Raw genomic sequence first — 25,816 nt, forward strand, 5'->3', positions numbered from 1 at the left:
CCCCTTCTTGAACGGTTCAATTAATTCGAATAGGGAGAACGCCGCTATTACAACAGTCGGAGCGATTATATGCGATATTGTAATAACATGTACGGGGTGTGGTCAAGAATTTATCTCGATTGCCACTGAATGAAAACGAACGATCTACCGTTAAAATGTAATGATGGGGAAGGAGCTACCCTTAGGTGCGTTAATTAGTAGCTTCACGATATTAGGCCTTAACGGCTGATATACGCCACTCTGAATAGCTTATTTCTTTAAACACTCTTCACTTTCTCCTCTGCTGATCTCATGAATATTTCCTACATACAAGAGAGTATAAAAATCAAATTAGATAATTACAGTAGGTAGATCATAACTTGTCAGTAGCGAGCAAATATTTTCTGGGAAGAACTGGATTTTTGTAAGAAATCTTTTACTTTTAAACAGTAATATCAAGTGGCAACTGGAGGATTCTGGTACCAAAACACAATTGCTGTTGTGAAGGACGATGGATCAACGTCCAGAGTATTTCTGAGTGTTTTAAGGCTTAACACTGGCCGGTCTTCCTCCTTTCTTAGGACGACAGAAAAATTTACTATAAAAAGAAATTTGAACCTTGTAAAACGAAATTAACTTTTCAAAAATTTGGATAGAGTACAGCAAGCAAAAAATTCAAGAAAGACGTGTTCAAATTTTCAAAAGAAATGGAGGAAAATTTTTCGATGAGAGAAGTTAAGATTTTTCTGGCCGGTTTCCTTGCAATTGATGGTTTCCGCGAGACGCAGTGGTCGTGGAAGTGCAACTGCTGGAGTTTCGTTAGTCATGCTGAGATCGAAAAAAAAAAAAATAGAGTAGGCGCTGACCAACCATTTCAGTTTGCAATTCGTGAGATTTCAATTAATAGATGTCAGTCTTAAAAGTTAGGTTAGTGATTTTGAGAATGTTGATATCTTGATTTTCATAAAGAATTTTTTGTGCTGCCGTAGTTGCAATTGGCATTTTAAGTGAACGATTAGCGTGCGGCAATGGAAATGAGAAAACTCTAGTGTTGCAATGGTCAAACAAGAAATCTAAGGCAAGAAAAAATAAAGTAATTGTGGAAAATCAAGTATTACTGAAAGACAATTATGTGTCTAATGTTATAAAACAAAAGGTGCTTCGTAAATATTTAAAAAATGCTAAAATGTGTTAATTTTAGGTTTGGGGGGTTTATTTATAAAAATTGCAGTTGGTGACCTTGCAAGCTATAAAGTTGCGTTTGAATTTGAAATTCGAGCACTGACAGATTGACATTTGACATATTTAGTGCTAAATTGATTACCAACACAATTTTGTTTAAGTACATAATATTTATTATGTTAATGATTCAAAAATATGTTTTATTACAAAAGGCAGCACAAAAAATATTGTATGGTACTCTTGTGAAAACTCCATTGCTTTACTCACTCTCATGCAGCGCTCGACTGCGTCTCGCGCCATATTACCGTTCGTAAAGCAATGGATCGTTTTCAACACTTGTAACATAAATAACTATTGTGTGACCTGTCGGTTGTAAAAGAATTTCCTCAGCTAGTGCAATGAAACAATGAGATTTAAAACACCCGCACCTTTATTTAACGTCAACGGTGACCACGGAGCACGCGCACGGCCCTTGTTTATAAATCGATCCAAGATCCAACGATCATCGATCAATCAATATTATCCAGAGAGGTTGTTGTCGGTTGTGGGGGCTCTTATTGTCAAGGAGTAATTTCATGCACAACAGACACACGATAGAGAAAAAAGTGCAAATCTTTTTTAAGGATAAGCTGAACTGTACCAAACGATAGGTTAGTTTCTTGGGTTAATCTCTGCAATAATTGTTTGTTCACCCTCTTCAATATTTTCATCTGATCTTTTTGTCGTCTACTGCCTTTTTTACGCAGAACACTACCTGTTTCCAAAAACATTTTTACACATTTGTAGACTTTCTGGGCAAGTTGTTGGTTAAGTGCCTTGAAAGTTCGGAAACTTTTGTTGAAATTCCTCAAGAACTCGAGGTTCGAATAGGACCAAGCCTTTCTCCATTGCTGAAGAAACACTGGACAATGAAAATTTGTTGCTCTAAAGTGAACATATTGTAATAGTAAATTTTAATGCAAGTCAATAATTAATAATGACAATTACCATTGTAATGACATTTGAATTACATTTTTACGTGCTGCCAACTGAAGTGTATTAATCATGGCTATCTCTTTTTTTTTTATTTTCGATCGCACAGTACTAACTTCTTCAGAGCAGGTTTTAGGTTGGATCTGTTCTGAAACATCAGCACTTGCACTTCGACGATCGTGACGTCACTAGAAACCAGCGAATTCCACAGAATTCCTTGAGATCAAAAAATAGATGGAAGTTGATCTCAAGAAAAACACCTACTCTTGTATTTGAGATGAAATATCAAATTTTCTACTATCAAATTGTTACATTTGGGTGTCTCTTGTTAAACGAATTACAAGATGATGCCATTTTGCTTGTTTTGAAGAGTTTTCTTTGGAAATGTGGTCGGATTGTGGCCTATGCAGCGTGTATTAGTTAGTGGTGTAGGTCGTACGAGGGGGACGGAATGGAAGTATGGTGGTTGGAGCAATTGAGTGGAGAAGTCCATAAGTTATGGAATCCTAAATCAAAATGTGTCGTAGGGGTGGATGTAGATGTAAAAGAGAAAATGTGGGTCGTAATTTAGAGAAGATGATATAGTAAAACAAAGCTGCATAAAATTTTCTAAAGCAACCTTGATTTATCAGACGGGTCCCAGATTGATAATTAAGCGAGTTTATTTGTAGAATTAACCCCACGTCCGGGTCAAAACAAGTCTCTCGCCGCAGTTCTCATTCATTAGTAACTCTTGTCGCTTTTTACAGCCACCCAACTTTAAACATGAATCATAAGTAACGTGTAACGTTCCGAGTGTTACCCGACCCGCTAATAATTATATTAAACGTTTCATTTTGCCGGGAAATTAAGGTGTAAACTGAAATACTACGCCCCACCAGGTTCGTGAACTTAGCTCTTATATTGTAACAACTTTATTTACATCGCGTTTCTACCTGATTTTACCAGCCATGTAAACACATCCCACTCTTAAACAGGTAACGTTACTTCCCAAATGCCTCAATTTTAGTTCCTCCAAACTACTTAAACAAAGTTTTTAAACAAATAAAACAACATCAGACTATTACCTATTATATTAAGCGAACCCTTTAACTTTTCACGATAAATACAAACTCCGAATTTTACTCCACTTTAAACAATAAACACCATTTATCCTTCCATTACACTAAATTAAACGCTGATCAGAGAAATCCTATTTCATCTAGGGATTGACATTTGTTTAGTTTGTGGTTCGCATAAACCTGAGACGTACACAACTTTGCATAGAGCTAGAATTAACATCGAGACCTCACGATCCAACCGATCGATCGAAACCGACTTATGTCTATAAAAACTGTCCCCTTATAAAGTTATAGTCCTCCAAACTTTAGACAAACATTTTTTACTTTCCAACTTTTCGGAGGGTTTATAATAAAAATTTTAAATTTAGTGTACTGTCAACACAGTCAACAGTCAATATGCGCACGTTCTGTTTTTCCTTTCAAGTCGATTTCTTTCGGTACATCAAATTTTTTGAATTTACCCACAAAAACTCTTTCCAGATTAATTCTGGACCGGATTCAACAGACACATTCTCTCCACCTTTTTATCAAAACGAACTAAGACTAAATGGTGTGTCAGGGTTTTCTAGTATTTTTTGTTTCTGCATTCGCTGTTGGGTTTTTTAATTTCCATACGTCCACTTCCTACTTTGATGTCCGAATAGTTGTATAAATAAGGGAGACCCGTCAACTCTTCGGTCAAAATGAAATCGTAAAATTTCACAAGAAAAAAAATTAATAAACCGTACATACACAAATACATACATCGAGGGTTTTCTGTTTGCTTTTAATTTATATACTTATTGATTTATTTTTCAATGAAATTTAATTTGTATCTCCTTTAACGTTGAATTTTATACTTTAATCCAATTTGTCTTCTTTGCGCACAAACAAAATCACGTTGCAAATTTAATCTGGACTACTTTAATCACTTACAGTCAGGTAGAAATGTATCTTCGGATTATAACTGATTTTCAAATGGAACCACAATTTGATTATAAGTATGAGTTTCAATAATTGCGTGAGTAACATGATGGACGATAATTACTGCAAAAAATTAGTTTTGCACAAAAAAAAAACACTTCATGTTTAATTTCACGTCATTTTTATTTATTTCCAATAAATTAAACCTTAGATTCTTCAGTTCGGTCTGTCGAAACGAATGTTCCTTTTGACACGTGCAATTAATTAATTAATTATTAGGCGTTAATTGCACAGTTCAAAGTTGACAGCACTAAACTCTCTCGGCTGCCCGAATGAATCGATGGAATTAAATTATTAACATTAGCGTATATCAGATCAATCAGTTCGACTGTGGTAGTCATACGAAGATCGTCAATTAAAATTTTACCATTAATAATAATGATAGAATATGTTTTATTATATTTGTGATATCAAAATAACGTGTCATATTTCCAAGCACGTCATTGAAAAAATAAAATAAAATGCTTGAATAGTCGAATTGGTTATGGGCCATTTTGACATGAGCGTGTCGAATTTATTAACCTAACCTGGTACGAAGCTCGATCTCGTGATCTTCCTTCTTTGTGCTTACGCCTCTAAAAACCTTCGCGATGAAGGAGAGGAGGGTAGATGTTTACTTCGCATAATGATTTGATCCTGGCGTTTCTTAGGGCAAAATTCTAAAATTGCACCTCTAATTAAAAAAGAAAAACAACTTACGCCTCATTTTTACTTTCGAGAGGTGGCACAGTCGTAGAAAATGAGATTCTGCTAAAATTCGCTTTTGATCGAAATTTTTGTTGGTTTCCATTTGGTTCGGCGGTTGGGATGCGGTCGCAGCGCCACTGTATGAACATGGCGGCTTTTTGGCTTTGCTTTAGAGCGTCTTTGATGCGTTATACGGATTCCAACTTCTTGTTATGTACTCGATGCAGAGTTGCAGACTTTTTCCACAGGAGTAATCTCTAGGCAGAAGCGCTCATAATATGATGAAGGGACAAGTTATTTAAAGTTAGAAGAACCACTTCTCTAATAATGCTCTGCCAAAGTGAACGACAAAACTAAGTTGACAACAAACCGGCCGGAACAGGCAAAAATAGAAAAATTATGGCAAAAATGCACGACTCGACGACGTTAAGTTTCTGCAAGCGACCCTACATTATTCGAATTCTTCGCAAAAGACTTTATTGACAGTACGATATTCGAACCAGTGGTGCCGACGGTGCTCGAATTTATCATTTAATCTGTTTTCAGCACAGGTCATTTCATTTTTTTTTTATTTGATCGAAAAATTTATTTACATACGGCTCTGACCGAATAACGTCTGCCTAATCATGTTACCGTGACTGTGCAGATTGATTTTTTGGAGCAATTTTTGGTTGCAAATGAATTTTAAAACACGTTCGTCAGGCAATTTTATACTGTTGTGGCGTTTAATGGAGGTGCTGGATGAAACCACCTATGTACCAAAGCTGTTAATTATGGAAAATAATTGATTGAAAATAAATTAGTTTTGTCTACAAAGAGCGGTGCTTTTATTACGTGTAATTAATATTCCACGAAGCAATTGTATTATGGTGGTGGTGCCAATAAAAGTTGCGTAACTGACAAACTCGCAGCTTTATTAATCTTCAAAACCCAACGCTTTTATTATTTATCGCCAGACATATTTACGGTAAACGTTGAGTTTTCTTTAAAGTAATAATGAGGGTGAAGTGAAGCCGCGGGAGGCCACGTCAAGGCTGGGAATCCCTCATTATAATACCTACAAGAAAAAGATTCGATTATAACATTGTGTGAATGTTCACAACTGAACTGACTACTTAATAAAGAAAGAAAAATCAAAATTAAAAAATATCAAACTAGAAATATAAATTTAAATATAAAAATACGATAAAATAAAAACAATACATACAACAATATTATCTACCAAAAAATGTTGTCGTGTCGTTAAGTTAAGAGTGTGCACCTTACTACTGTTACGAATAAATTACTATCTACCAAAAACAAATATTTAAAAAAGAATTAGAACAGTCTATTTAGATTGTTTTTCTTAAAAATAAAAAGTAGGTACAAATAATAATAATAAAATAATGTTAAGGTAATTAATTTTCCTAAGAGAAATTTTTTAAACAAAACTCTTGTTTTTTTCATTTTCTTAAAAACTGAAAATGAAAATTTCGGTAAGGAGTGGCAATTTATATAGACATTTTTACAATAATTAATTTCTCATTGTGTTTCTTACGTTAAATGATGGACGTTCTTAGGGGGAACAATTCAGCTTTGTTAACGTAAAATCTCGTCAAAAGAATCTTCCGGTCTAGGTCCATCCGTACGGACTAAGGGTTGACATTTAGAAGGTGTATGATTGGCATATCTTTCTAATCAAAATCTATTGTCAAGAAGGCGGAAATTTATGGAGCAGGTTATTTAAAAAGACGAAATTAGTTTAGAGCGGCAATTTGAGCGAATTCACATGATTGTAGGTGGAGGACATCTACTTAAAGTGTCGCTATGTAATTAAGAGACGAAGGGTCCTGAATTGCAAACTTTACGGAGCTTGCGTGAAATGTGAACTCCTATAACGATCCTCCCAACATCAGTCGTCAATGTCTGCTTTTTAAATTGTTTGCGTAGATCATATCGGATGCAGCCTCGTAGTTTCTCTTAACGGCCACCATTTGCCGTCTCCGACAATAAAAACGAACTATACATATGCGACATGATATAAATTGAATTATAGAGTATTTCAACTTTTGCACAATACACACGATACTTCTTCCTGAAAATTACATTTATCCGTTTTAAGATATCAAATTTTAATATCTTCAATTTGTATTCTCCGCGCCCGAAAATAAATAATACCACTTTAGTTTTGGACGATATTTATGTTTGCTCATCTCTTCAAAACTTTCCAGACAAATTGCTTTACATCACGTGTCCCAAAACGGGCGCACCAACCTGATATTCGCCGTTAAAAATTGACAGAACCGTGAAAAACGGCTCGCCGATAACTGGAGTGTCCCTTAACAGATTTAATTGCCACTCGTTTTCTTTCACCAAATAAAAAATAATATTCGACAACATAAAAGGGTGGTGATACCCTTAAGATAGCATTAACAAGATTTACCTTCTCTTAAAGCGGAAACACCTCTATAAAGTTTTTATTCGCTCTGGAAATGCAGCTTTTTCTCTTCCCACCACGTATTTATTCTTATCAGAAGAGTTATGCAACAAAAATTACCCTTAAAATATACCTCTCTCGTAATAGCTAAACATTTGTTATCTTTATTTTTGATAAAATAAGTAACGAGCTCCGGTAACAACAGAGTAAAATGTCATTATCGCTTAAAATAGTAGAAAGCTTAATAAAACCTAAAAAGAAATGCTTTTTAAAATTTAACACAAAACATCGAGCACGACCCGACTGACAGTTAAATTTCATCATATTGTCTGATTATTTTGTTTGCATTTAAAAAAAAATATACAAAGTCAACAGTGTATCCAAACTTGCTATAACATGTTGTATTAATAGGCAAACATTAACAGTTTGCATGTATATGCTAAAATCATTGGACTGGAAATTCTCTGGGTCTTAAAAAAATATATCAAATCGACCAACAAATTGTCCGAATCAACAACCAACAATTTACTGAATAATTCCCACAAGATCTGTTTTCATTATTAAAATAATATAACATTCAAAATTATTAAAACAACCTCCTATTTAAAAAATACAATTTATGTACTTCTAAAAAAAATACAGTGTAGGCTGTAGACAGTACACTATTGTAGGATGTATATACAGGCTGAAATCGAAGTACATTAGAATATTAAAACCCTAGGATCTTCAGACCATTTGTGAAAATCACGTACATTCAGTTTTGTACTATACATCCGCATGAGGATAGAAATGCCATTGTACAGTTCAAGCACAAAAGTTGAGTACGCCACTGATGTCACGTTAGGACGGTAAGATTAAAAAGTTATCGAGTGTAACGCAAAAAAGGTGCAAAAAGTGTTTGGTTTTCATTCATAGTATTCTTATATGTTTTTACAGCTCTGTGTATTTAAAGTGTTTTTCGACAATTTCATTCATAGTAAGGTTTTGCCATTCTCTGTTTTTAAAGTGTTTTTGCGGCTATTCATGTTTCGATTTACCTATTAGAGTTTTCAGAAGCGTCTCGTTCTGGATGGAATTAAGTTAAATTGGACTTTATGAATTTAAAATGTTTAACCCCATTTTCGGTTTATTCATTTATGGTTTATATATTGGCTCATATTAATATAGAGGTAGCGTTTGGTTTTGCTAGCAATTTTTCTAGCGTTTGCTAGCACACATTAAACAAAAGTATAGCATATGCGAGCAAAGGCTAGAAAAATTGCTAGCAAAAGCACCTCTTCATTAATACGAGTATAAGCCATTATGATGGATTTCAATTTCACACTGTATATTTTATTTTGTTTGACAACTTACTACATACTCTTTCACCGCTTGTAACTTTGTTTAAGTATAATTTTATTTGTCTGAGACTGGAAGTACTATTTTAAATCCAGAGTTGAAGCTCTGAACAGTTTGATTTAAACCAGTAACTCTAACGGAGAACTACATTAAAAAATCAGCAGTGGTAGAAGCAGCTTTAACGGGTTTGAATAATTCTTAGATAAAACGATAGAAACAAATCGACTTTCCCTCCTCTTTGGGGATCGTTGTCAAAAACGAGAAAATTAACTTAATGGTGCTTTCAGAAAACACTAGAATTATTTAGTTATTATCGCAATTTCCGCAGGAAACAACAAGGCTAACAACTGTGCTAACGTGAGTTTCCTTCGATGACCCTCTCTGACTCTTATTTTCAGGAACTGTTTTGTTCATTAATTAATGAAATTGGTACAGCAATAATTTCCACTTTTCCAAAGATAACCCAGATTCTAGGCGAAACTTAATCTGTGGTTAAAAATTACGCCGAGGAGGAGGGGTAAAAGGTGTATTTTTTCTCTCACTGTAACAAAATATATTTCGTAATGGCACTAATGGCGGTTCGAACAAAATTATGTAACAAAAAACCGTTGTTTGTTAGTGATGTGTCGACAATATTTCATGTTTTGCCAGGTCACAATTATTGTTAACATTATCATATCTTGTTACAAGTCGGAACGTTAATAGCGGTGCGTATCCTGTTGTCCATTCTCATAAGCCAAGATGGATACAAAGCATTTTAAAATTGTCACCATGTTGTCTTGCAGTAAGCACCCGTTCAGCTGAACAGAGAAAATGTTCGGAAAAGGGGTGAGAGCGGTGTCTTCTACTGTTCCACCGTTTTACAAATTTCACATTGTAGAACCGTCGGACGAAGGGATACATTGATTATTCTTGTGAACGGGGTGGCACGTGCACTAAATGTTCTTGTCGGTTGCACTTAAACGAATAAATTGATAGTGAGCAATTCTTTTGTTGTCAAAAAATACTTTCCCTGCCATTCGATAATTTCAAATTCATTAGAACGTCACAGTGTGTAACACTACACGTTTAGTAGATATTTTCTATCGAGTGAAGACATTCGGTTGAAAATGTACAGTTTGATACGTCGAACCGGTCAGATTAGTTTCATTTTCAATTTTGTGCTTGTTATTATTATTATTATTAACAAGTCCCTACAAATCAAAAGACCAATTCTCCTCAAAATTTGACTAACATTAAAAATATTTACTTCGATCTAGTCCCAAAATAATTGAAAGATATAACTCAGAATGCACCAAAGGAGTAAAATGTTATAATTTCAAAGTTTATGTTAAAAATTAAAAACTTTAATGCTTTAAAACTAATAAATTTAAAGTCACCTTCGTTTAACTAATTAACGAATTGCATGCATCTAAACTATAAAAATGTCAAATTATTAGACTTGGTAATAATTCAAATATATATTTTTACCCGTAATCTCTTTAATATTTTAAAATGTAAATGTAGATTAATCTCAAAAGAACAAGGCCATCTGGTTTTGCGATTTGTAGATAGGTGTAACTTACACTAGCAAAACAACAAAGGACTTTAATTTAGTCCCGAAACACCCGGAGCGTTTCATTTAAAGAGAAACGAATTATCAGATGTCAATTTTCATCGTTTAACAAAATCTTTTGTCTCTACAGGAAACAAGTTAAAGAGTCATGTGGAACGCAGACCGAACAGTCATTTAACAATTTAAGCCAAATTAAGATGAATTGGTAAGTTGAAGGACCTGACAGGATCAAATCTTAGCTTTGGTAAAAGTGGCCACTTCTACACGTCCATCTGATTTAAGCCTTTGCTAGTAGCGGTGTTTTTTATTGTGTTAAAAATACACTTCAAAAGTGTGCTAATCTGCAATTAAACTAGCAAATTGCATGTACCATATTGTTTAGGTTGGTGGAGTAAAAATAAATCAATTATGTATTGTAATAAGGGAACGAGAATTGCTGCTAAAGCGCAAATATGATAATAGAACAAAATGAATGAAGTTATTTAGATGGATGTAGTAGCGTTTATAAGTATATCATTTACTCGTCAGTCAAGGGGGAAATTTTATTTAATTTTAAGCAGTCGCTTTGGAATTGTTTCGAGGTAGTCTGTGCAATTTAATTGCTTTCAACATGTTGACAAGCTTACCTGCTTGTTATTAAAATTGGATAAATAGAAGCTTATCTTCAGATTTATTCAAAACCTGTTTGATCGAGCAGATTAGCAAATAATTTTCGAAATCGAATTTAAGGCGGTTCATAAACGCCTGAAACATCTCCCAACGGTAAATTATTAAGTAATTTGTAAAATTTTAAATAAATGAAACTGTTTGCGTTGTAGATTGGCAATTTTCGGTCGGCTTTTGTGGTACACATTACTTTTTGGTCTTGAACAACAACGTTGTATTGAATGTAAGGAGTTGTGATCTTCGCCCTCTGAACTAGTTATCAGTGGTAGATTTTGGGGCCTTTGTGACCTCTGTAATAGTAAAGATGAGATAGTAAGTCATTAGTTGTCAGACCGGGCTGGAAGTCTGTTGTGCTCGATCTGATTATTATTTCTTAGTAGTGTTTGTGCAGTTTTGTGATACCGATGTCAGTTGTTTCAGAATGAAGCTCTCCTTTCGGCTGACGTTGGCTTTTCTTCTAGCGACAACGTCGTTTGCTCAGCACAGTAAGTATAACCGGGATATTCATTTGTATTATTCGAAGGAACGTATAAAACTCAGATGCCTTGACTAAACTAATAAACAATAAAATGAAACATCTCGCTGTCGCTACCTCAACACTAAACACAAATTTAATTCCAGTAAAAATGTCTATAAAAGAACAGACTCCGGGAAAATGCTCCGCGCCTTTGTATGACTGCTTTTTCCGAGTTCCATAAATACCTGTAATAGCGCCACTTCCTTCCATACAACACTCAACACTAAAACAAATTTCTTCATAAAACTAATTTCTCCAGTTTTCTTGGTATTACTTCATCTCTCGATATTATTTACATCAAACTAATCTCACTTCAAAACTTCCACCTAATGTAAAACTTGATATTCACCTGGAACATTAGGCTTCTTATAACTTCAAACTGTTTGTTGTGAATAAACTAGTCGTAGACTTGACTTCTGCTTCTGTCTCGAATATCCTCTTTGCTAATTAACAACAACTTGTACTAAGACATTTATCTCTTTTACATATAAACATTCGTTATTAAGGTAAGTTTCTATAACAAAACATGAAACACACTAACACTTTTACGTATTAAAAAATCTTACACTACACATTGTGGCCAGAACTTTGACTCCCCCAAACGTAACAACTTTCTCTACTAAAAACCAACCGCTAAACAAACAACTTTTGTTGTGTTCAAATTGTAGCAGCCAACTACACACATCTTATCTGGAAATACTCGTCTTTAACAAAAATGTTGTTTCTTGAAGGCTTTGAATTTAATCAATCGCGGATATATCAGAAGAACTATTGTCCAACTCGTACGCTTTGAAAAGCTATCCTTGTACAGTTGCAGAAGTGTTTGCTCCTATCTTCTCTTATTGTTATAGTGCAAGTCTTAAAACAAAACCATGTCGTTAGTAGCAACAGTATATGGAACTAACGTATATTCTCTATTGGAAATAGAAAATTAACATTGCCATTCCACAACTTCGTTAAGCAATTAAGCTGTTGACAGTAAATATATAAATACAATTTGTTATCTTGGTTTTAACTTGAATATAGCAGAGGAACTCGTATACAGAACGATACAAAAATAAATTTTGTGTGTGATAATGAATGTGAACTTTCGAATTGAATCCGTGACGGTATGAAGCAATCCCTGATAACATTTAACTTAGGTGAACAATAATCATCAAAATCGAGAATACCCAATGATTTGCTTTTTTGCTGGTGACCGCTGTCGAGTTCAAATAGAACAAAAATCTTCGAATGAAATAAATTCCACTAGTTTCGTCGAAATCTATTTCGTAATTGTTATTGTAGCTAAATCTGACGGTATTAAAACGTTTAAGGATATAAGCTGCGTAAATGGTAGAAATTTTGACCCGGATTAGTAATGTTAGAGGTCCGTGATACTGATAAGATTAGCCAGATTTAACGAAAATAGTTTCGTTTTTTAAGCTTTACTTAAAAATTTAATCAATTTTCGAGTAAATGTGTTCCTCGAACATGTTAATTTCTTTACAATGACGTTAAAAATTTCTAATCGAAGTGTTGTCAAAATTTTATCAACCTACTAAACGATATAAATAACGGAAGCAATTAAATAACAATTAATGTTAATTTGGTGTAATTAATTTAATCCATTCCAATTATAAAATGTACTTTTAATGGTAAAACCATGAGCTCATGTGGAAGCCGATCAAAATTAATAAGCAAATTCATTTATTAAATTAAAATTGGCCTAACAATACCGTAATTATGCAGTTGGTTAACCGAAAAAATCATTTATGATATTTATTACTCTAATCGGTTCACAAATAGTTTAAATAATTAATTTCCCTGTAGGATAGAGTCAAAGTTTGAATTTTCATTTTATAGTCTTGTTGTTGACCAGAACTAATGTTGGCTTCGCATTCTAAGCGATAATTACAATGATCAATAAATTTATATCAATCGTGTTGTACATTCGTGATAGAAAACAAGCAAAATCGCGCATCTTCAGAATAAAAATATCAAATATATGAAAATATTTAAACTGCGCACTTTGTGTAGACCGAAAGAAAATATTTTGGTTGAAAATCCTCAAATGAAGCTTAATGCATAAAACAACAAACAAGATGGAATAACAAAATTACGTATTAAAATGAATTTGTTTTTTTTTTTCGGTCGGAATTAACACACCGAATTTTGACAAAGACATACGTGAATTAACAAGATTAATTTTCCTAGCTTACTAAAAATTTTGCTGTCAAAAAACCACTAAAGAGGATCAACGTTTGTACGTAAATTGACAGACGTGACGAATGGTATTATTCCAAAATGTTTGTGTATTAAAAAAAAAGTTCGGGTTTTGTAATTAAAGAACAACAGCAATTGAATTATAATCGAGTAAAGGAAGGTGTATGCTTTAAATTTAAATTTAGTAAAAGTTGAGTCAACTTTACGGTTAAAGTCAAAGCGTTTACTAAAGAGGAAAACGTTAATTGTCGCGTAATTAGATTAATTAGATTTTATTATTTAATTGGTGTGAAAGAGTTTCTTTAAATGGTCTCCGATGTAGAGACCTCATTATAATATTAACGACGCTTTTCCTCACGATATTTACCAAAAATTTCCACTTTGAACGGATGAGTGAATGAACAAAATTGCATTGTACTTGACGTATGGCTAATAATTGAGTGTTCATGTTTGCGTGTTTCTGCGAAATAATTAAGTAAGTATGTAGTAAATATTAATCATGGAACTAACTAGCAATCCCCTTCTCTTTCAGACCCCTTGAAAGACCCGAATGTTTGCGGAAGACCGATTTGTAAAGGTAAGTCTATTATTATGGGGAATGTTATTAATAATTTAACCTACTACAATAGTTAATACCTTACACATAAACCATAAAGCTAAATTCGAGTTGGTTCCGTTCTTGAAATAAATTGCAGGCTTAAGGAAAGCACTTTTAGCCGCGCCAATTAAAACTGAAAATTCTCTATTCCGCACCACCGATGTTCCACCTAATCTCGTAGAATGATTCAGGTTTTGGTACCCGTTCACACTGTAATAATTTCAACCCTCACAGAGACTAGATCGAAGGAGACTGACCACGTTGCTAAAAAATTCTACAAACTCCAAAATTTATAAATGGTGGAAATTTACCCTTCAAAAATGATGGATATCGCCTAGTGTCTTGCAGTACTAGTATCTAGTAGTATAAGTACTAGTATTATACAGGGTGAAATCGCTATACATCAGAATATGAAGACAACATAATCTTCAGACCATGTATGAAAATCACGTACATTCAGTTTTGCATTATACACATCCGCATGAGGGCAGAAATGCCATGTACAGTTCAAGCACAAAAGTTGAGTACGCCACTGATATCACTTTAGGACGAATAGTAAGATTAAAAAGTTATCGAGTGCAATGCAAAAAAGGTGAAAAAAGTTCTTGGTTGTCATTCATATGTAGTATTCTTACACGTTTTTCCGGCTCTGTGTATTTAAAGTGTATATGGTGACTCGACAATAAAATGACTGTAAAAGGATGAGAAAAAAAATTTGATGTTTATAATTTAGACTATATAAAAAAAAGAAAAACTAGTTTGAAGATTACAATTTAGTCTTATTAACTAGGGGGGTTATGGGGGGTGCGTCTGCAGCCGGCTTCAGTTTGGAATGCATGAGATTCACGCTAAGGTGGAAGGGAAAACTGCAGGAAAACCTTCGACGGAGCCGTTGACAGGTTCTTTTCCATTTATAATTCTTATAAGAATGTGATATACAGGGTTATTCACGAGAGGGGTATTTCTGAATTTCTTTTTGCCGCAACCCATTATACACATTGCAACAATATCTTGATTTCAAATTTTGAAAATAATTATTACTGAATCCACGACGGCTCTTTGTCTGTCTCTTTGACGTTAAAGCAAAAAATCTTTGTCAATTCGAAAAAAATGTCTTTACAATAACGACGAAAAGACTGATATGATCCTCATTTTGGAGAGCGTGGAAGGAATTCTGTCGCCGCTGCGGATGTTTCCAAGTCGATGGTAGACACTTCGAACACCTTTTATATTAACTTAATTTGTTAATTTTGATTAAATACAGGTTATCTGCCAATCTGACAAATCTATTCAACTTACTTTGATTTCTAATTTAAAAGAAATAACACATTTGATTTAGTAGTCACTGCCATTGTATTGTTGGTTGCGGCAAAATAAAAATTCAGAAGTACCCCTCTCGTGAATAACCCTGTATGTAGTTGATAGATCCAGAAAAATGTTGGATACATTGACGTGCACATCTTCTCCAAACATGAATACGTGGTTAAACTCCCGAAGCGAGGTTAAAACTAATGAAATGCCGTCAAATAATTTTTGTGTGGATGTACATCAGGCTTTCAAAAATAAGCGCACGTTTTGAATAAGCCAATTGGAAACTGCTGTTTAAAGTACGCGGGCACTAGGGGACGGTTTTATTACAAATCTGTTCAGTGTCCCGGGTATACAGCTTCTAGAAGCGTCTAGTTCGGGATGGAATTGAGTTAAATTGGACTTTATGAATTTAAAATGTTTAATCACATTTTCGGTTTATTCAGTTATTGGAGATGCTATGGTTTAATTATGATTGATGCATTTCAATTTCACCCTGAATACTAGTAACAGAAATAGTTTCATTATTCGTTGGTTCACTTTACTTCACTTTAATGTCTATTGCAATCTATACGTTCATCAAGTTTTTGCAAAATTTCGGCGATGCCTTACACGTATTACCATTACGACCTCTATTTTTAGATACATTTTTTGGCTCTGACATGTGGCAAACGAAATAACGATTGCATTTAAAACCCTTCATTTGATTTTACAAATTTTAATATAAACCTCGCTTTGTCATTAAATATTAAATTTTGACCGGATTGTGTGCCTAACGCCCTCGGATAAATTTGATGCAATAACCGGTTATGCATGTTATTCAACTTTAACACAAAATGAACAAAAACCGCCTCGTATAAAAAGTTTTACGTGACTGTTGGTCTGAGTTGTAAGCGTAAAAATTAGGTAACAAAACATTTCCCGTCAAATGCCTGTATATCATGTCACGTCACATAATAAAAGAAAGAAAATTACATTGGGGAAAGTCTTTTTTTAAGGGAAAGATGGTTTAGTCGAAGGTGCATTATAGATCCGAATCAGCAATGGCCAAAATGAACTTTTTAATTACAGACTGTGTAATTCAGGATCAAAACGAACCACCTAGAAAATTCAAATAGAGAAAATTGTATGCGAAACCCTCATTAGGCATGTTCTTTGATAAAACAGGCGTTATTAAAACGTCAACAAAAATTTTACTAGTTTCTACTTTTACACTTCCATTTTCTTTAATAAAAGAGTAAGGTTCGTCTGTCGGATTATCAAAAATAACGCTCACACAAATGCGGACATTTACTCGTCTCAATTTATTTTTATGTAGTTAGTAAAAATGGAACATGATTCCGGAAAGTAATAAGTTCATCCCCTAACAGAAAGTTTTGATAGGTATTATTAATGTGAAAGCAGGTGAGAGAAATCTGCTTATTGTTGATATCCTCCAATATCCTCGAATTTCTTCCAACATATTTTCGCAATCTATTCATACAGTTACATTCACGTTATCTCTAAAAGCTCACTTTTATTTCCTTTCACCCCTTAAAATTTCACTTATTATCTATTTTGCTTTCTTCACATCCAAATTCAATACATTCCGACCGTGCCTGGGTTGCAACAGCGGAATCTACTTTTATATTCTATTTTCAACACACCGCACTATTAAACTACCCCAAAAATAAAAACAAGAATTTACACCAAATATTCAATCATTCACATTTCAATTTTGTACATTTCCCAACGATTAAAAATTATTACATCCGGTTAAATCTTTCTCAAATCACACGTGTCAAAATGTCAACGATACGTTTAACAACTAAACATAAAGCACATACCGTACTAAGTTTTATTTCAACTGAAACGTCCAATATGTAGTGCTCGAAAAAATTATTCACTCATGCATATTCACTGCACGAAAGTGCATTCTGTGTTACAGAAGTGTTTATTATTTTTCGTGAAAATATTACCACTGACGGAAATACAACCACAAGTAAGCATTTCCAGTTGCGGTAACAGCGACAATTGATCGACACAGATCGCAAATAAAAACCAGCAAAACATACATTTTAATTCCAACAACCGAATTATATTAAGTCGTCGTAAAAATGTAACTTTAATTTCTGTATTGAAAATGAAGTTTCAATATTGCTGTATTATTTGTTTTCGTTTTAATCGTGAATAATGATGCTTATAAACCATTTTCATCTATTCAAGATGGCCAGGGTACATTATTGAAGTTAATTAAAAACTTCGCTAATGATGAAAAAGATATTTAAATTAAATGTGCTATAAAATCTGCAACGAATAATGAATACTAATTTCTTATCGCAAAAGTAAAGGGTGTCTAGAGTCTAATTGACCGTTTTGGATTATTCACCGGCTATTATATTTACAGCAGTGATTTAAGTGCTAAATTTAGAGCAGTCAATTTCTCTGGTAAATATTATTTCGTGGAAGTTTTTATTGTTGCAGAACGTGTATGAGCATTCGGGTATAAATTGCCAACTAGTCTTGTCAAAATAGATCAACGTGGATACTCCGTTACATTTTTCGTTTAGCGAACAATCAATTCTGTTTGAGCTTTACACTCAGCGTGACGTTATATTTGTTAGTTCTGAAGTAAATCAAATTTCGATTTAAATCGGAAAAGTAGATTAATCAGATGTAGTTAGAAATAATTATGAGATGAACAATTTATTGGAAGATTGTTCAAAATTTATAAGGACTACGGAAGTGATTTATTCTCTGAATTGATGGTGATAAAATTTACCAAGTCGAGCGACTTGTTGAAAGTTGCAAATGAGCTTAATTATTAACTGCAACGATCCGTAGATTGAGGAAATTTTTTTTAGGTCTTTTTAAAGAAGATTTTATATATTTTTTTTTATTTGCTCTTGTAAAGTTTAGTATTATTGAAGGAGCGGTCTTTCAATTTATAGTATCCTTTAATGGATTTCGTTAATTACTCAAAAGTAGAAACAATAACGATATAAATGGCCGAGATTTATTATTTAATAAAAGAAATGTAAAACTGTAGAAAACGTTTGAAAGGGTGTATTGAGTATAAATTAAAATCACACTCCTTATCAAAAGTATTATTTCTTGACGAGGAAAAGAAATGTGTACTTTCGGTGTGGTCGGTTAGTCATAAAATGTTGAGGGTTGTTAACTAATTTAAAATAAAAATAAAACTATGAATTAATTTGAGAAAACACCAGTATTAATTAGTCGTATAAAGCTGGCAATGAGTGAGCTTTCTTTGAGTTTATTACAAACGGTTCTTGACGATTCTAACTACGATGGATTTAAAAGCAATTCAAGTGACATTAAATTCATGATGTTTACATTGTCCTCGCTAAAGCCGGGATAAATTTCTTCGAATGCTAGTGCACTTATATTGCTCTTTGAATACAAACATGCCCATAATGGAACCTTTAAATAATGGGTGAGCTGTTTCAGGTACCGGAAAATTCAAATACGGTCCGGGCACTCAACAAAATTACAAATATTCCGTAAACGTAAGGTCGTTCTTTAACGGCACGAGCAAGAATGAGTCGAAGTTGCATGTGGAAGGGACGGTGTCCCTGAATTTCCTAACACCTTGCGACGGACTCTTGACCCTATCGGATCTTAAATTAAGTGAAAACCCTTCCGAGAACGGTCAGCAAACTCCACCGCATGCCAACAGTCAAGAATTTTCAGATATGTTAAGCGAATACTCGCTCAGATTTGCCTTTAATGACGGAATTATCTCGGAGATATGTCCTCAAGAAGAAGAAAAAAATTGGGTTTTAAATTTCAAGAGAGGCGTCTTATCTATGCTCCATAATGCGATGAGACGGTTCGATCTGGACCACTCCACGATTGAAGAAGATGTCAGGGGCCAGTGCCCCACCAATTACGTCGTGCAAGGGGCCAAGGAAACCAGTCTCCTCATCCAGAAAACCAAGGACCTGAATGCCTGTCAAAATAGGGCCAAGCTGCACTCCATGGTGCAGTCCGTCCCTTACAACTTCCGGCCGGTAAGTTCAATTAAAAGGAGATAGTCTCAAATTCTTGACGCACCGTGTAAATTTATTTTCTGATTCGGTCTTTACTAATTTACATACTTAATTGTGCAGATATAATCTTAAATGTGGTATTTCTTCGTCGTACCTCAAAACTTCCATCACTATTCATACAGCTCGTCATGCGAATTCGCAACATCTTAATAAATCCTATCAAGGATTCATCTCTTCCCAACTTCGGGAAACAATGTTGTCATTAATTCTGGCAGTTGGGAAACTATCGGATCGGTTTTTGCTCAATCCGTTCGAAAAATATCGGTAAAACCAAAATATATTTTATTTTTTCGGAGGTGCTCGACTGTCGGTTTTTGAGATGGAATTTGTGGTATAATTCGTCGATTTCTGCAGCGCGATGACGAGGGTTATACGGTGATTGTTTCAGGAATTGCAGGAAGGGAAGAATTTGCTGAAGTCGTCGAGTAGATGCGAGATGTCGATCGATCACAACATCTACAACGAAATCACATGCGAGGAGTCTCACGTTTTACAGCCATTTTCTAATCAGGACGCAGGTGCCACCACCATTGTAGTGCAGAGATTGATTCTACTGAGTGAAAATGCCGAAACACTGGGAGAACAATTGGAGATATCCAGGAGGACCTCTCTACTTTTCGACCACGTTCCCTCCCCTAAGCCTACACACGACGAACTAAGAGCATCCAGGAATCTGATCAAGAAAATGTGCAAGCAGAGTACAGATGACGTTCAAATAGAGTTCTCGGATTTATTCACCAAATTTATTCAAACCTTGCGGCTTCTTTCCTATCCCTCACTCTCGACTCTCTACGGACACGCTGGCGCGACCTGCCCTACGGGAAAGTATGTTTGTTCTTCACGTAATTGTTAAACTAAATTCGTTCCATTTCCCCTAACTACCACCCCGACAAACATCATGCCTTCAACTACAAAAAAAAACCTCACTCTGCACCCCCTGACTCCATTATAAATTTATATACGAGAAAACAAAAATAGAATTTAGCACAATACATTTTTACGTCATTAATCAACATCGTGGTTATTTAAAACAAAATCTATGGCACACAATTTTTTTGCCATTTTTTTATTAATCTTATTTTTTTTATATTATTAATCGAGATTCGACATCCTTGTTGTTCCCTTTGCGAAGAAAATATAATATGTACTACTAAGACATCGCCATCGTCAATTTTAATTTTCCCGGCGCATCCACCATTGTTGCGACAACTAAATTTTTAATTTACCTGTTGGAGGCCTTGATTTGATAATTTTGCCGTTGGCTTTGTGACCACAAAATCATAAAACATTGTCTTTGAACTTCATCAGCTAACACAGATGTCGACGTATTTATTTGGAATTTTTTCCGACGTTCCTCCCAGTTCTGCAAATCACAAATTGCCAATTTCCTTGTCGTGGAAAAAGTACTGAACGCTAGTTGAAATATTTTGTACAATATTAAAGCTGTTTCAGGCGGAAAACCACTGAGACAACGCTAATGGCATACATTAAAAAAAATCCATAGATTATATTATGTATTTTACCATGAAAATAAAAGGAGCACGTCCATTTAAAAGTGTTTCGAAATAAAATCCGTTAAAGCGGGTCGGCTGTCGGCTCCACCAAATCAGCGAATGAAATGATTTTCTTTGTGATATTATTTAATCTCTGTACCAGTTCATTTTAGATGGTGGTTAATGCACATAATTCTTTTTACGTGCTTTAAATAATATATCGCATTGTTAAAGTATTATATTTTTCGCGTAAATTACATATTACGTAATGTCACTAAAGTATTACCTTTCTGTGAATTCCTACTGTTCCCGAAATGGTTTAATTAGTGTAATGAGTGTCGTTAACATTTTGTTTTTTTAAGGAAGCATGTATTGGACGCCTTGCCTTATGTGGGCAGTACAGCATCCGTAAATGTCATGAAGGATATAATGTTGAGACGAGGAGTTACGGAAGAAACTACTAAAGAATGGATGATGTCGTTGGCGTTCATTCCAAGACCAGACGATGGTATGGTGGAGGCCGTGGCACAGCTCTTGCAGCAAAAACCTTTCGACGCAAACATCGCATTTAGCGTAACCGCTTTAACTCACACTTATTGTTCCCAACATTCCAATTGTATTGAAACGGAGGCCGTAAGAGCGATCGTTAATAACATTGAAAAAGTAATTTTTGGAGTTTACAGCAAAAAGCAGTTCAACAGGCAAAATGTGGACAAAGTAGGGCACAATCAACAGCGAAAGACGTTGCATAATTAATGTTTTCCAGATTGTAGTGGCTTTAAAATCTTTGGGAAATGTAGGAATATTCTCGGAAGATATCAAAAGTTATTTAGACAGTATCATCGAGGATAGTCAAATTGATGCAGCAATTCGAGTGGCTGCCGTGGAGGTTTATCGTCACTTACCCTGTGCGCAATTTCGCGACTACTTCGAGGGTTTATTTAGAAACCAAGACGAAGACGTCGAAGTGCGTATTGCCTCTTACCTCCAAATAATGCGATGCCCCAATTATTTGATGATACGCACTGTTAAACATAGTTTGGAAAACGAAGAAGTGAACCAAGGTGATGTGCGAGATTAGTCGGGTAATTCTGTTTAAATAATGTGTATTTCTTACAGTCGGCTCGTTTGTTTGGAGCCATTTAAATAATTTGATGAAATCCTCCATCCCCAGCAGAGTGGAAATACAGGGCCTGCTTTCCGATCTGAATCTGGTTAAGAAATTCAGCAGCGACGTCCGAAAATTCTCGCACCACCGCGAAGGCTCGATATTTTTCGAGGAATACAATGTCGGAGCTAATTACGACGGAAATGTGATCTTCTCCCCGTCTTCGTACGTCCCCAAAACGGCGATGCTGAATTTGACGGTGGACGTTTTCGGCCAGTCGATAAATTTAATGGAGGTTTGTGCTATAATTGGGGTCGATCCGGGTGATTTTTCAATTTGCTCCAGGTGTACGGACGACTTGAGGGATTCGAGCATTATTTGGAGTCAATGTTTGGACCTAAAGGGCCATTAAACTCCGACAAACTGAAAGAGAAGATCTACTCAAAAGTACGTTTGAGTAGAAGTGCGTCGGAAAATGAAGTCTTGAAATCCGAGATCGATAGATTACCGAATGTTATTGAAAAGTCCGCCAGCGAGCCCAAGGTATCTACAGACATCTGCGTCCTCCTAACAATAATATTAAATGACACGCTCTCTCATTTTACTAATCCTTATTAACTAGCAATAACATTCTTTACATATATTTTAAAAAAACTAAAACTAATGAATTAAGAAAGAGAAAAAATATTTACGGACGGAACACGTCTAACAAAATTTAAACAAGTGTCTTGAACGAGTGGAAGTGAAAATTTCCAGAGATACCAAACTGATAAATTGTTGATTGAGAAAAATTGTTTTTTTTTTTAAAAGGCTTTCGTTCTGGATTTAAAGTAAAATTGATGACGATTGTCATTTTAGGCACTAATAATAATCCATTTGAGCTCTTAAATAATTATTAAATCATATGTAACTATAATGTGTGTGAAAATTAGAAAAATGAAAGCAAAAATGGCGGTGATAGATTTTAAATAAGATTGTATCATTAAAACTTTGTGATCGTAGCAGCCAAAAAAAAAATGTGAGAAAGTAAGGTTAGGATTAGGAAGTTGTTTGTTGTCGTTTCACATAAACATGTGTACAGCCGTGGTTCAAGTTACAACTAAATACCGTGTCTTGAAATAAATTCGGTATTAGAGTAGGCTATGATTTATACAGTGAGCGGCAAAAGTATTAACGGTTGGTAGACTGTTTGGCACTGACAGTTGTCAATAATTTTGTCACGATCAGAATAAACACGTGTATGCATGTTGCCAACTTCATAATAAAATAACAGCCTACTCTAATTCCAAATTTATTTGAAGGCACGGTACCTACCAAGAATCCGTCAATAAATTAACGTCAAAAATAAGTTGCAAAGGTTGAGGTTTCATTTATGTCAATACGTATCAAGGGTGAATACCAAAGTTTTAATTTTTTACCGACTAAAATTACTTGCATTAAAATCTTCACATGGATTAACTTTAGATGCCTTCAGAATCTATAAATAGCAGAAGATATACGGTTTCATCTTCTAAGGCTGACTCATTCACAAATTTTCTTAATCACATGATATTATTAATTACCCGGACTGAACACAGTTTTTTAATGTATTATAAAAAAAATGTGTTATTTTGACACGAAGTTTATTAGACGACAAAATTATCACTGAGGTGCAGATGAAGGTAATACAATAGACATCAAACTAACAAACAACACTGTTAGCATGAGAACGAAGACTAAAATGAGAACAGAAATATGTTACATCCATTATGTACGCATCCACGTCGCGGATTTAACAAAACCGAGCTGATACAGCTTTTGTCTTTTGTAAAAAAGAAATACTTGAAATGTCGAGATGTTCAAGTCATTTTTTTTATAATATTTTAAACGAATATTATTCTGGACGTTTCGACAGATGTCAGGTAAAGTGACGAAGCAAAAATTCTTCGTGAGCAAACAAATTTTCTTTTGTACGTAGTAACAATTGTAAAGTTATTATAAAAATGAGAAAAAAAGGTGGTGCTAGATTTGATGTTTGAGTTGCGTAAGCCCGATAGTGACGTCCAAATTTTGTAGTGACGTGTCGTGCAGCACTCGCACCCTAAATTTGCGTGAAATAGATATGAGGAAAGCAGACGATGTGAAAACCGATTTAATAATAATTGTTACAACAGGTGTCTTTGGGCCTCAAAGTTTTCGGCAATGAGTTGAAGTACGCCACGTTCGACGGGGACAAGGAGATAAGGGCGGCCTTGCAAACCCTCAACCCCGTAGATCACTTAAAGCGAATTCTCTCTGGGAAAGTAAGTATTTAGCGGTTCGGTTCAAGCAACCCGGCCACGACAGCTCATTTAATTACTTTCATTACAGGAAATCAATTACAACAAAGCGGCAATGTTTCTGGATAGCAACTACGTCGTGCCTAGCGGGGCCGGATTGCCCATATCCCTGAACGCCCTAGGGACCGCCTCAATAAACCTGAAATTATTTGGCTCCTTACATGCTCCCAATTTCAGCAAGACCAAAGAGTTAGACCTCAAAGCCGACATCAGACCCAGCATATCTTTAGATTTAACAGGTGTGATGACAGTCGATGCTTTTTACGCCACCACCGGCATCAAACTGAAGTCGAGCATGTACACTTCGAGCGCAATCGACGGTAATATCAAAATACGCGGCTTTAAACTCGTCAGTGTTAAATTCAGCATCCCACGGCAGACATCTGAAATATTTGGGGCCAAGTACGTGGAATTATTTCCGAAAAATCCCTTACTAAATAAAATTTTACAGATCCGAACTTATAGTGATGAAACATGAGGTCGAACAGCTGCAGAGTGGCCTCTCCGACAACCTCGTTTCCAAGTCGATCTGCTCTTGGCCGGCTGTAGACAAGACTGTCGGTCTTAAGCTCTGTGGAGAATATCATTTTATAAACGTGACTAAAATAAATAAAGCACCCTACTTTGTTTTAGCGGGTCCTTCTGGGCTCAGATTGTTTCTTGAAAAATCCGATCCGACCGCTAAAACTTATTTATTTGAATACAAGTGGACCGACAAGAAAGATTTGACCGTAGTCTCCCTGACCTTCGATACACCCGGCTCTTCTGTAGGTCGACTTTTAGCCGCTAATTTCACAGTCGACAAGCAAAGCCAAAATCTGACCCTTTTCCTGCAATCCACGGCCGGAACAGTCCTGGCACGAGGGAGATACAAAAACACCCACAAAGAAAAGTATCTACAATTGGCCCTCACTATCAACGAGAAAAAACATTTTGACTTGAATCTCTCCCTGATTCGACGAGACAGCACACACGGATTCATCTACTTCCCCAAAATATACTTGGGCATCAATGGAGAGCGAGTGCTCGAGCTCCAAGGTTCGACATTCAAATTTTTAACGAACGTTCCACCCGATTATCGTGAAACTTTTGCGAGACGGAGTCTCTACAAAATATTTTTAAACACTCTCGATTTCTCGACGCCCTTAAACTCGTACAATTTTTAATTAGTCTGGCCCGATTTCCCTCCCCCACATCTCTGGATCGCTCAAACACGAAGTCGACTCGCTAAATCAGAAATAATGTAGAAATTTGCGTTAACAGTTATTCCGTGCACAAACGTAACAGCCAAGAATCGGTATTACGCCAATCAAATTAACGATGTTTTGCTCTTCTTTCGAAACCGCTGCGCTGCGGTTTATTGAAACTTTAATACTTTCAGTCTGAACCAATTTATTT

General features: G+C 35.1%; 1 protein-coding gene across 1 annotated transcript in view; it reads left to right on the forward strand.

Moving 5' to 3' along the window:
- The first annotated feature begins 11,112 nt into the window (after positions 1-11,112).
- The window catches only part of Apoltp (Apolipoprotein lipid transfer particle), a 55,294-nt gene continuing 40,590 nt past the window's right edge, over positions 11,113-25,816 (forward strand). The window contains exons 1-11 of the mRNA XM_069061617.1: positions 11,113-11,304; positions 14,074-14,118; positions 18,898-19,460; positions 19,888-20,324; positions 21,355-21,709; positions 21,759-22,056; positions 22,112-22,395; positions 22,446-22,643; positions 24,254-24,382; positions 24,450-24,820; positions 24,870-25,456. Of these exons, the coding sequence (XP_068917718.1) occupies positions 11,241-11,304; positions 14,074-14,118; positions 18,898-19,460; positions 19,888-20,324; positions 21,355-21,709; positions 21,759-22,056; positions 22,112-22,395; positions 22,446-22,643; positions 24,254-24,382; positions 24,450-24,820; positions 24,870-25,456 (3,331 nt within the window). The 5' untranslated portion in view covers positions 11,113-11,240. The remainder of the gene's footprint in view (positions 11,305-14,073; positions 14,119-18,897; positions 19,461-19,887; positions 20,325-21,354; positions 21,710-21,758; positions 22,057-22,111; positions 22,396-22,445; positions 22,644-24,253; positions 24,383-24,449; positions 24,821-24,869; positions 25,457-25,816) is intronic.

The sequence above is a fragment of the Tenebrio molitor genome, chromosome X (genome assembly GCF_963966145.1).
Source record: "Tenebrio molitor chromosome X, icTenMoli1.1, whole genome shotgun sequence".
Taxonomy (NCBI): Eukaryota; Metazoa; Arthropoda; class Insecta; order Coleoptera; family Tenebrionidae; genus Tenebrio; species Tenebrio molitor.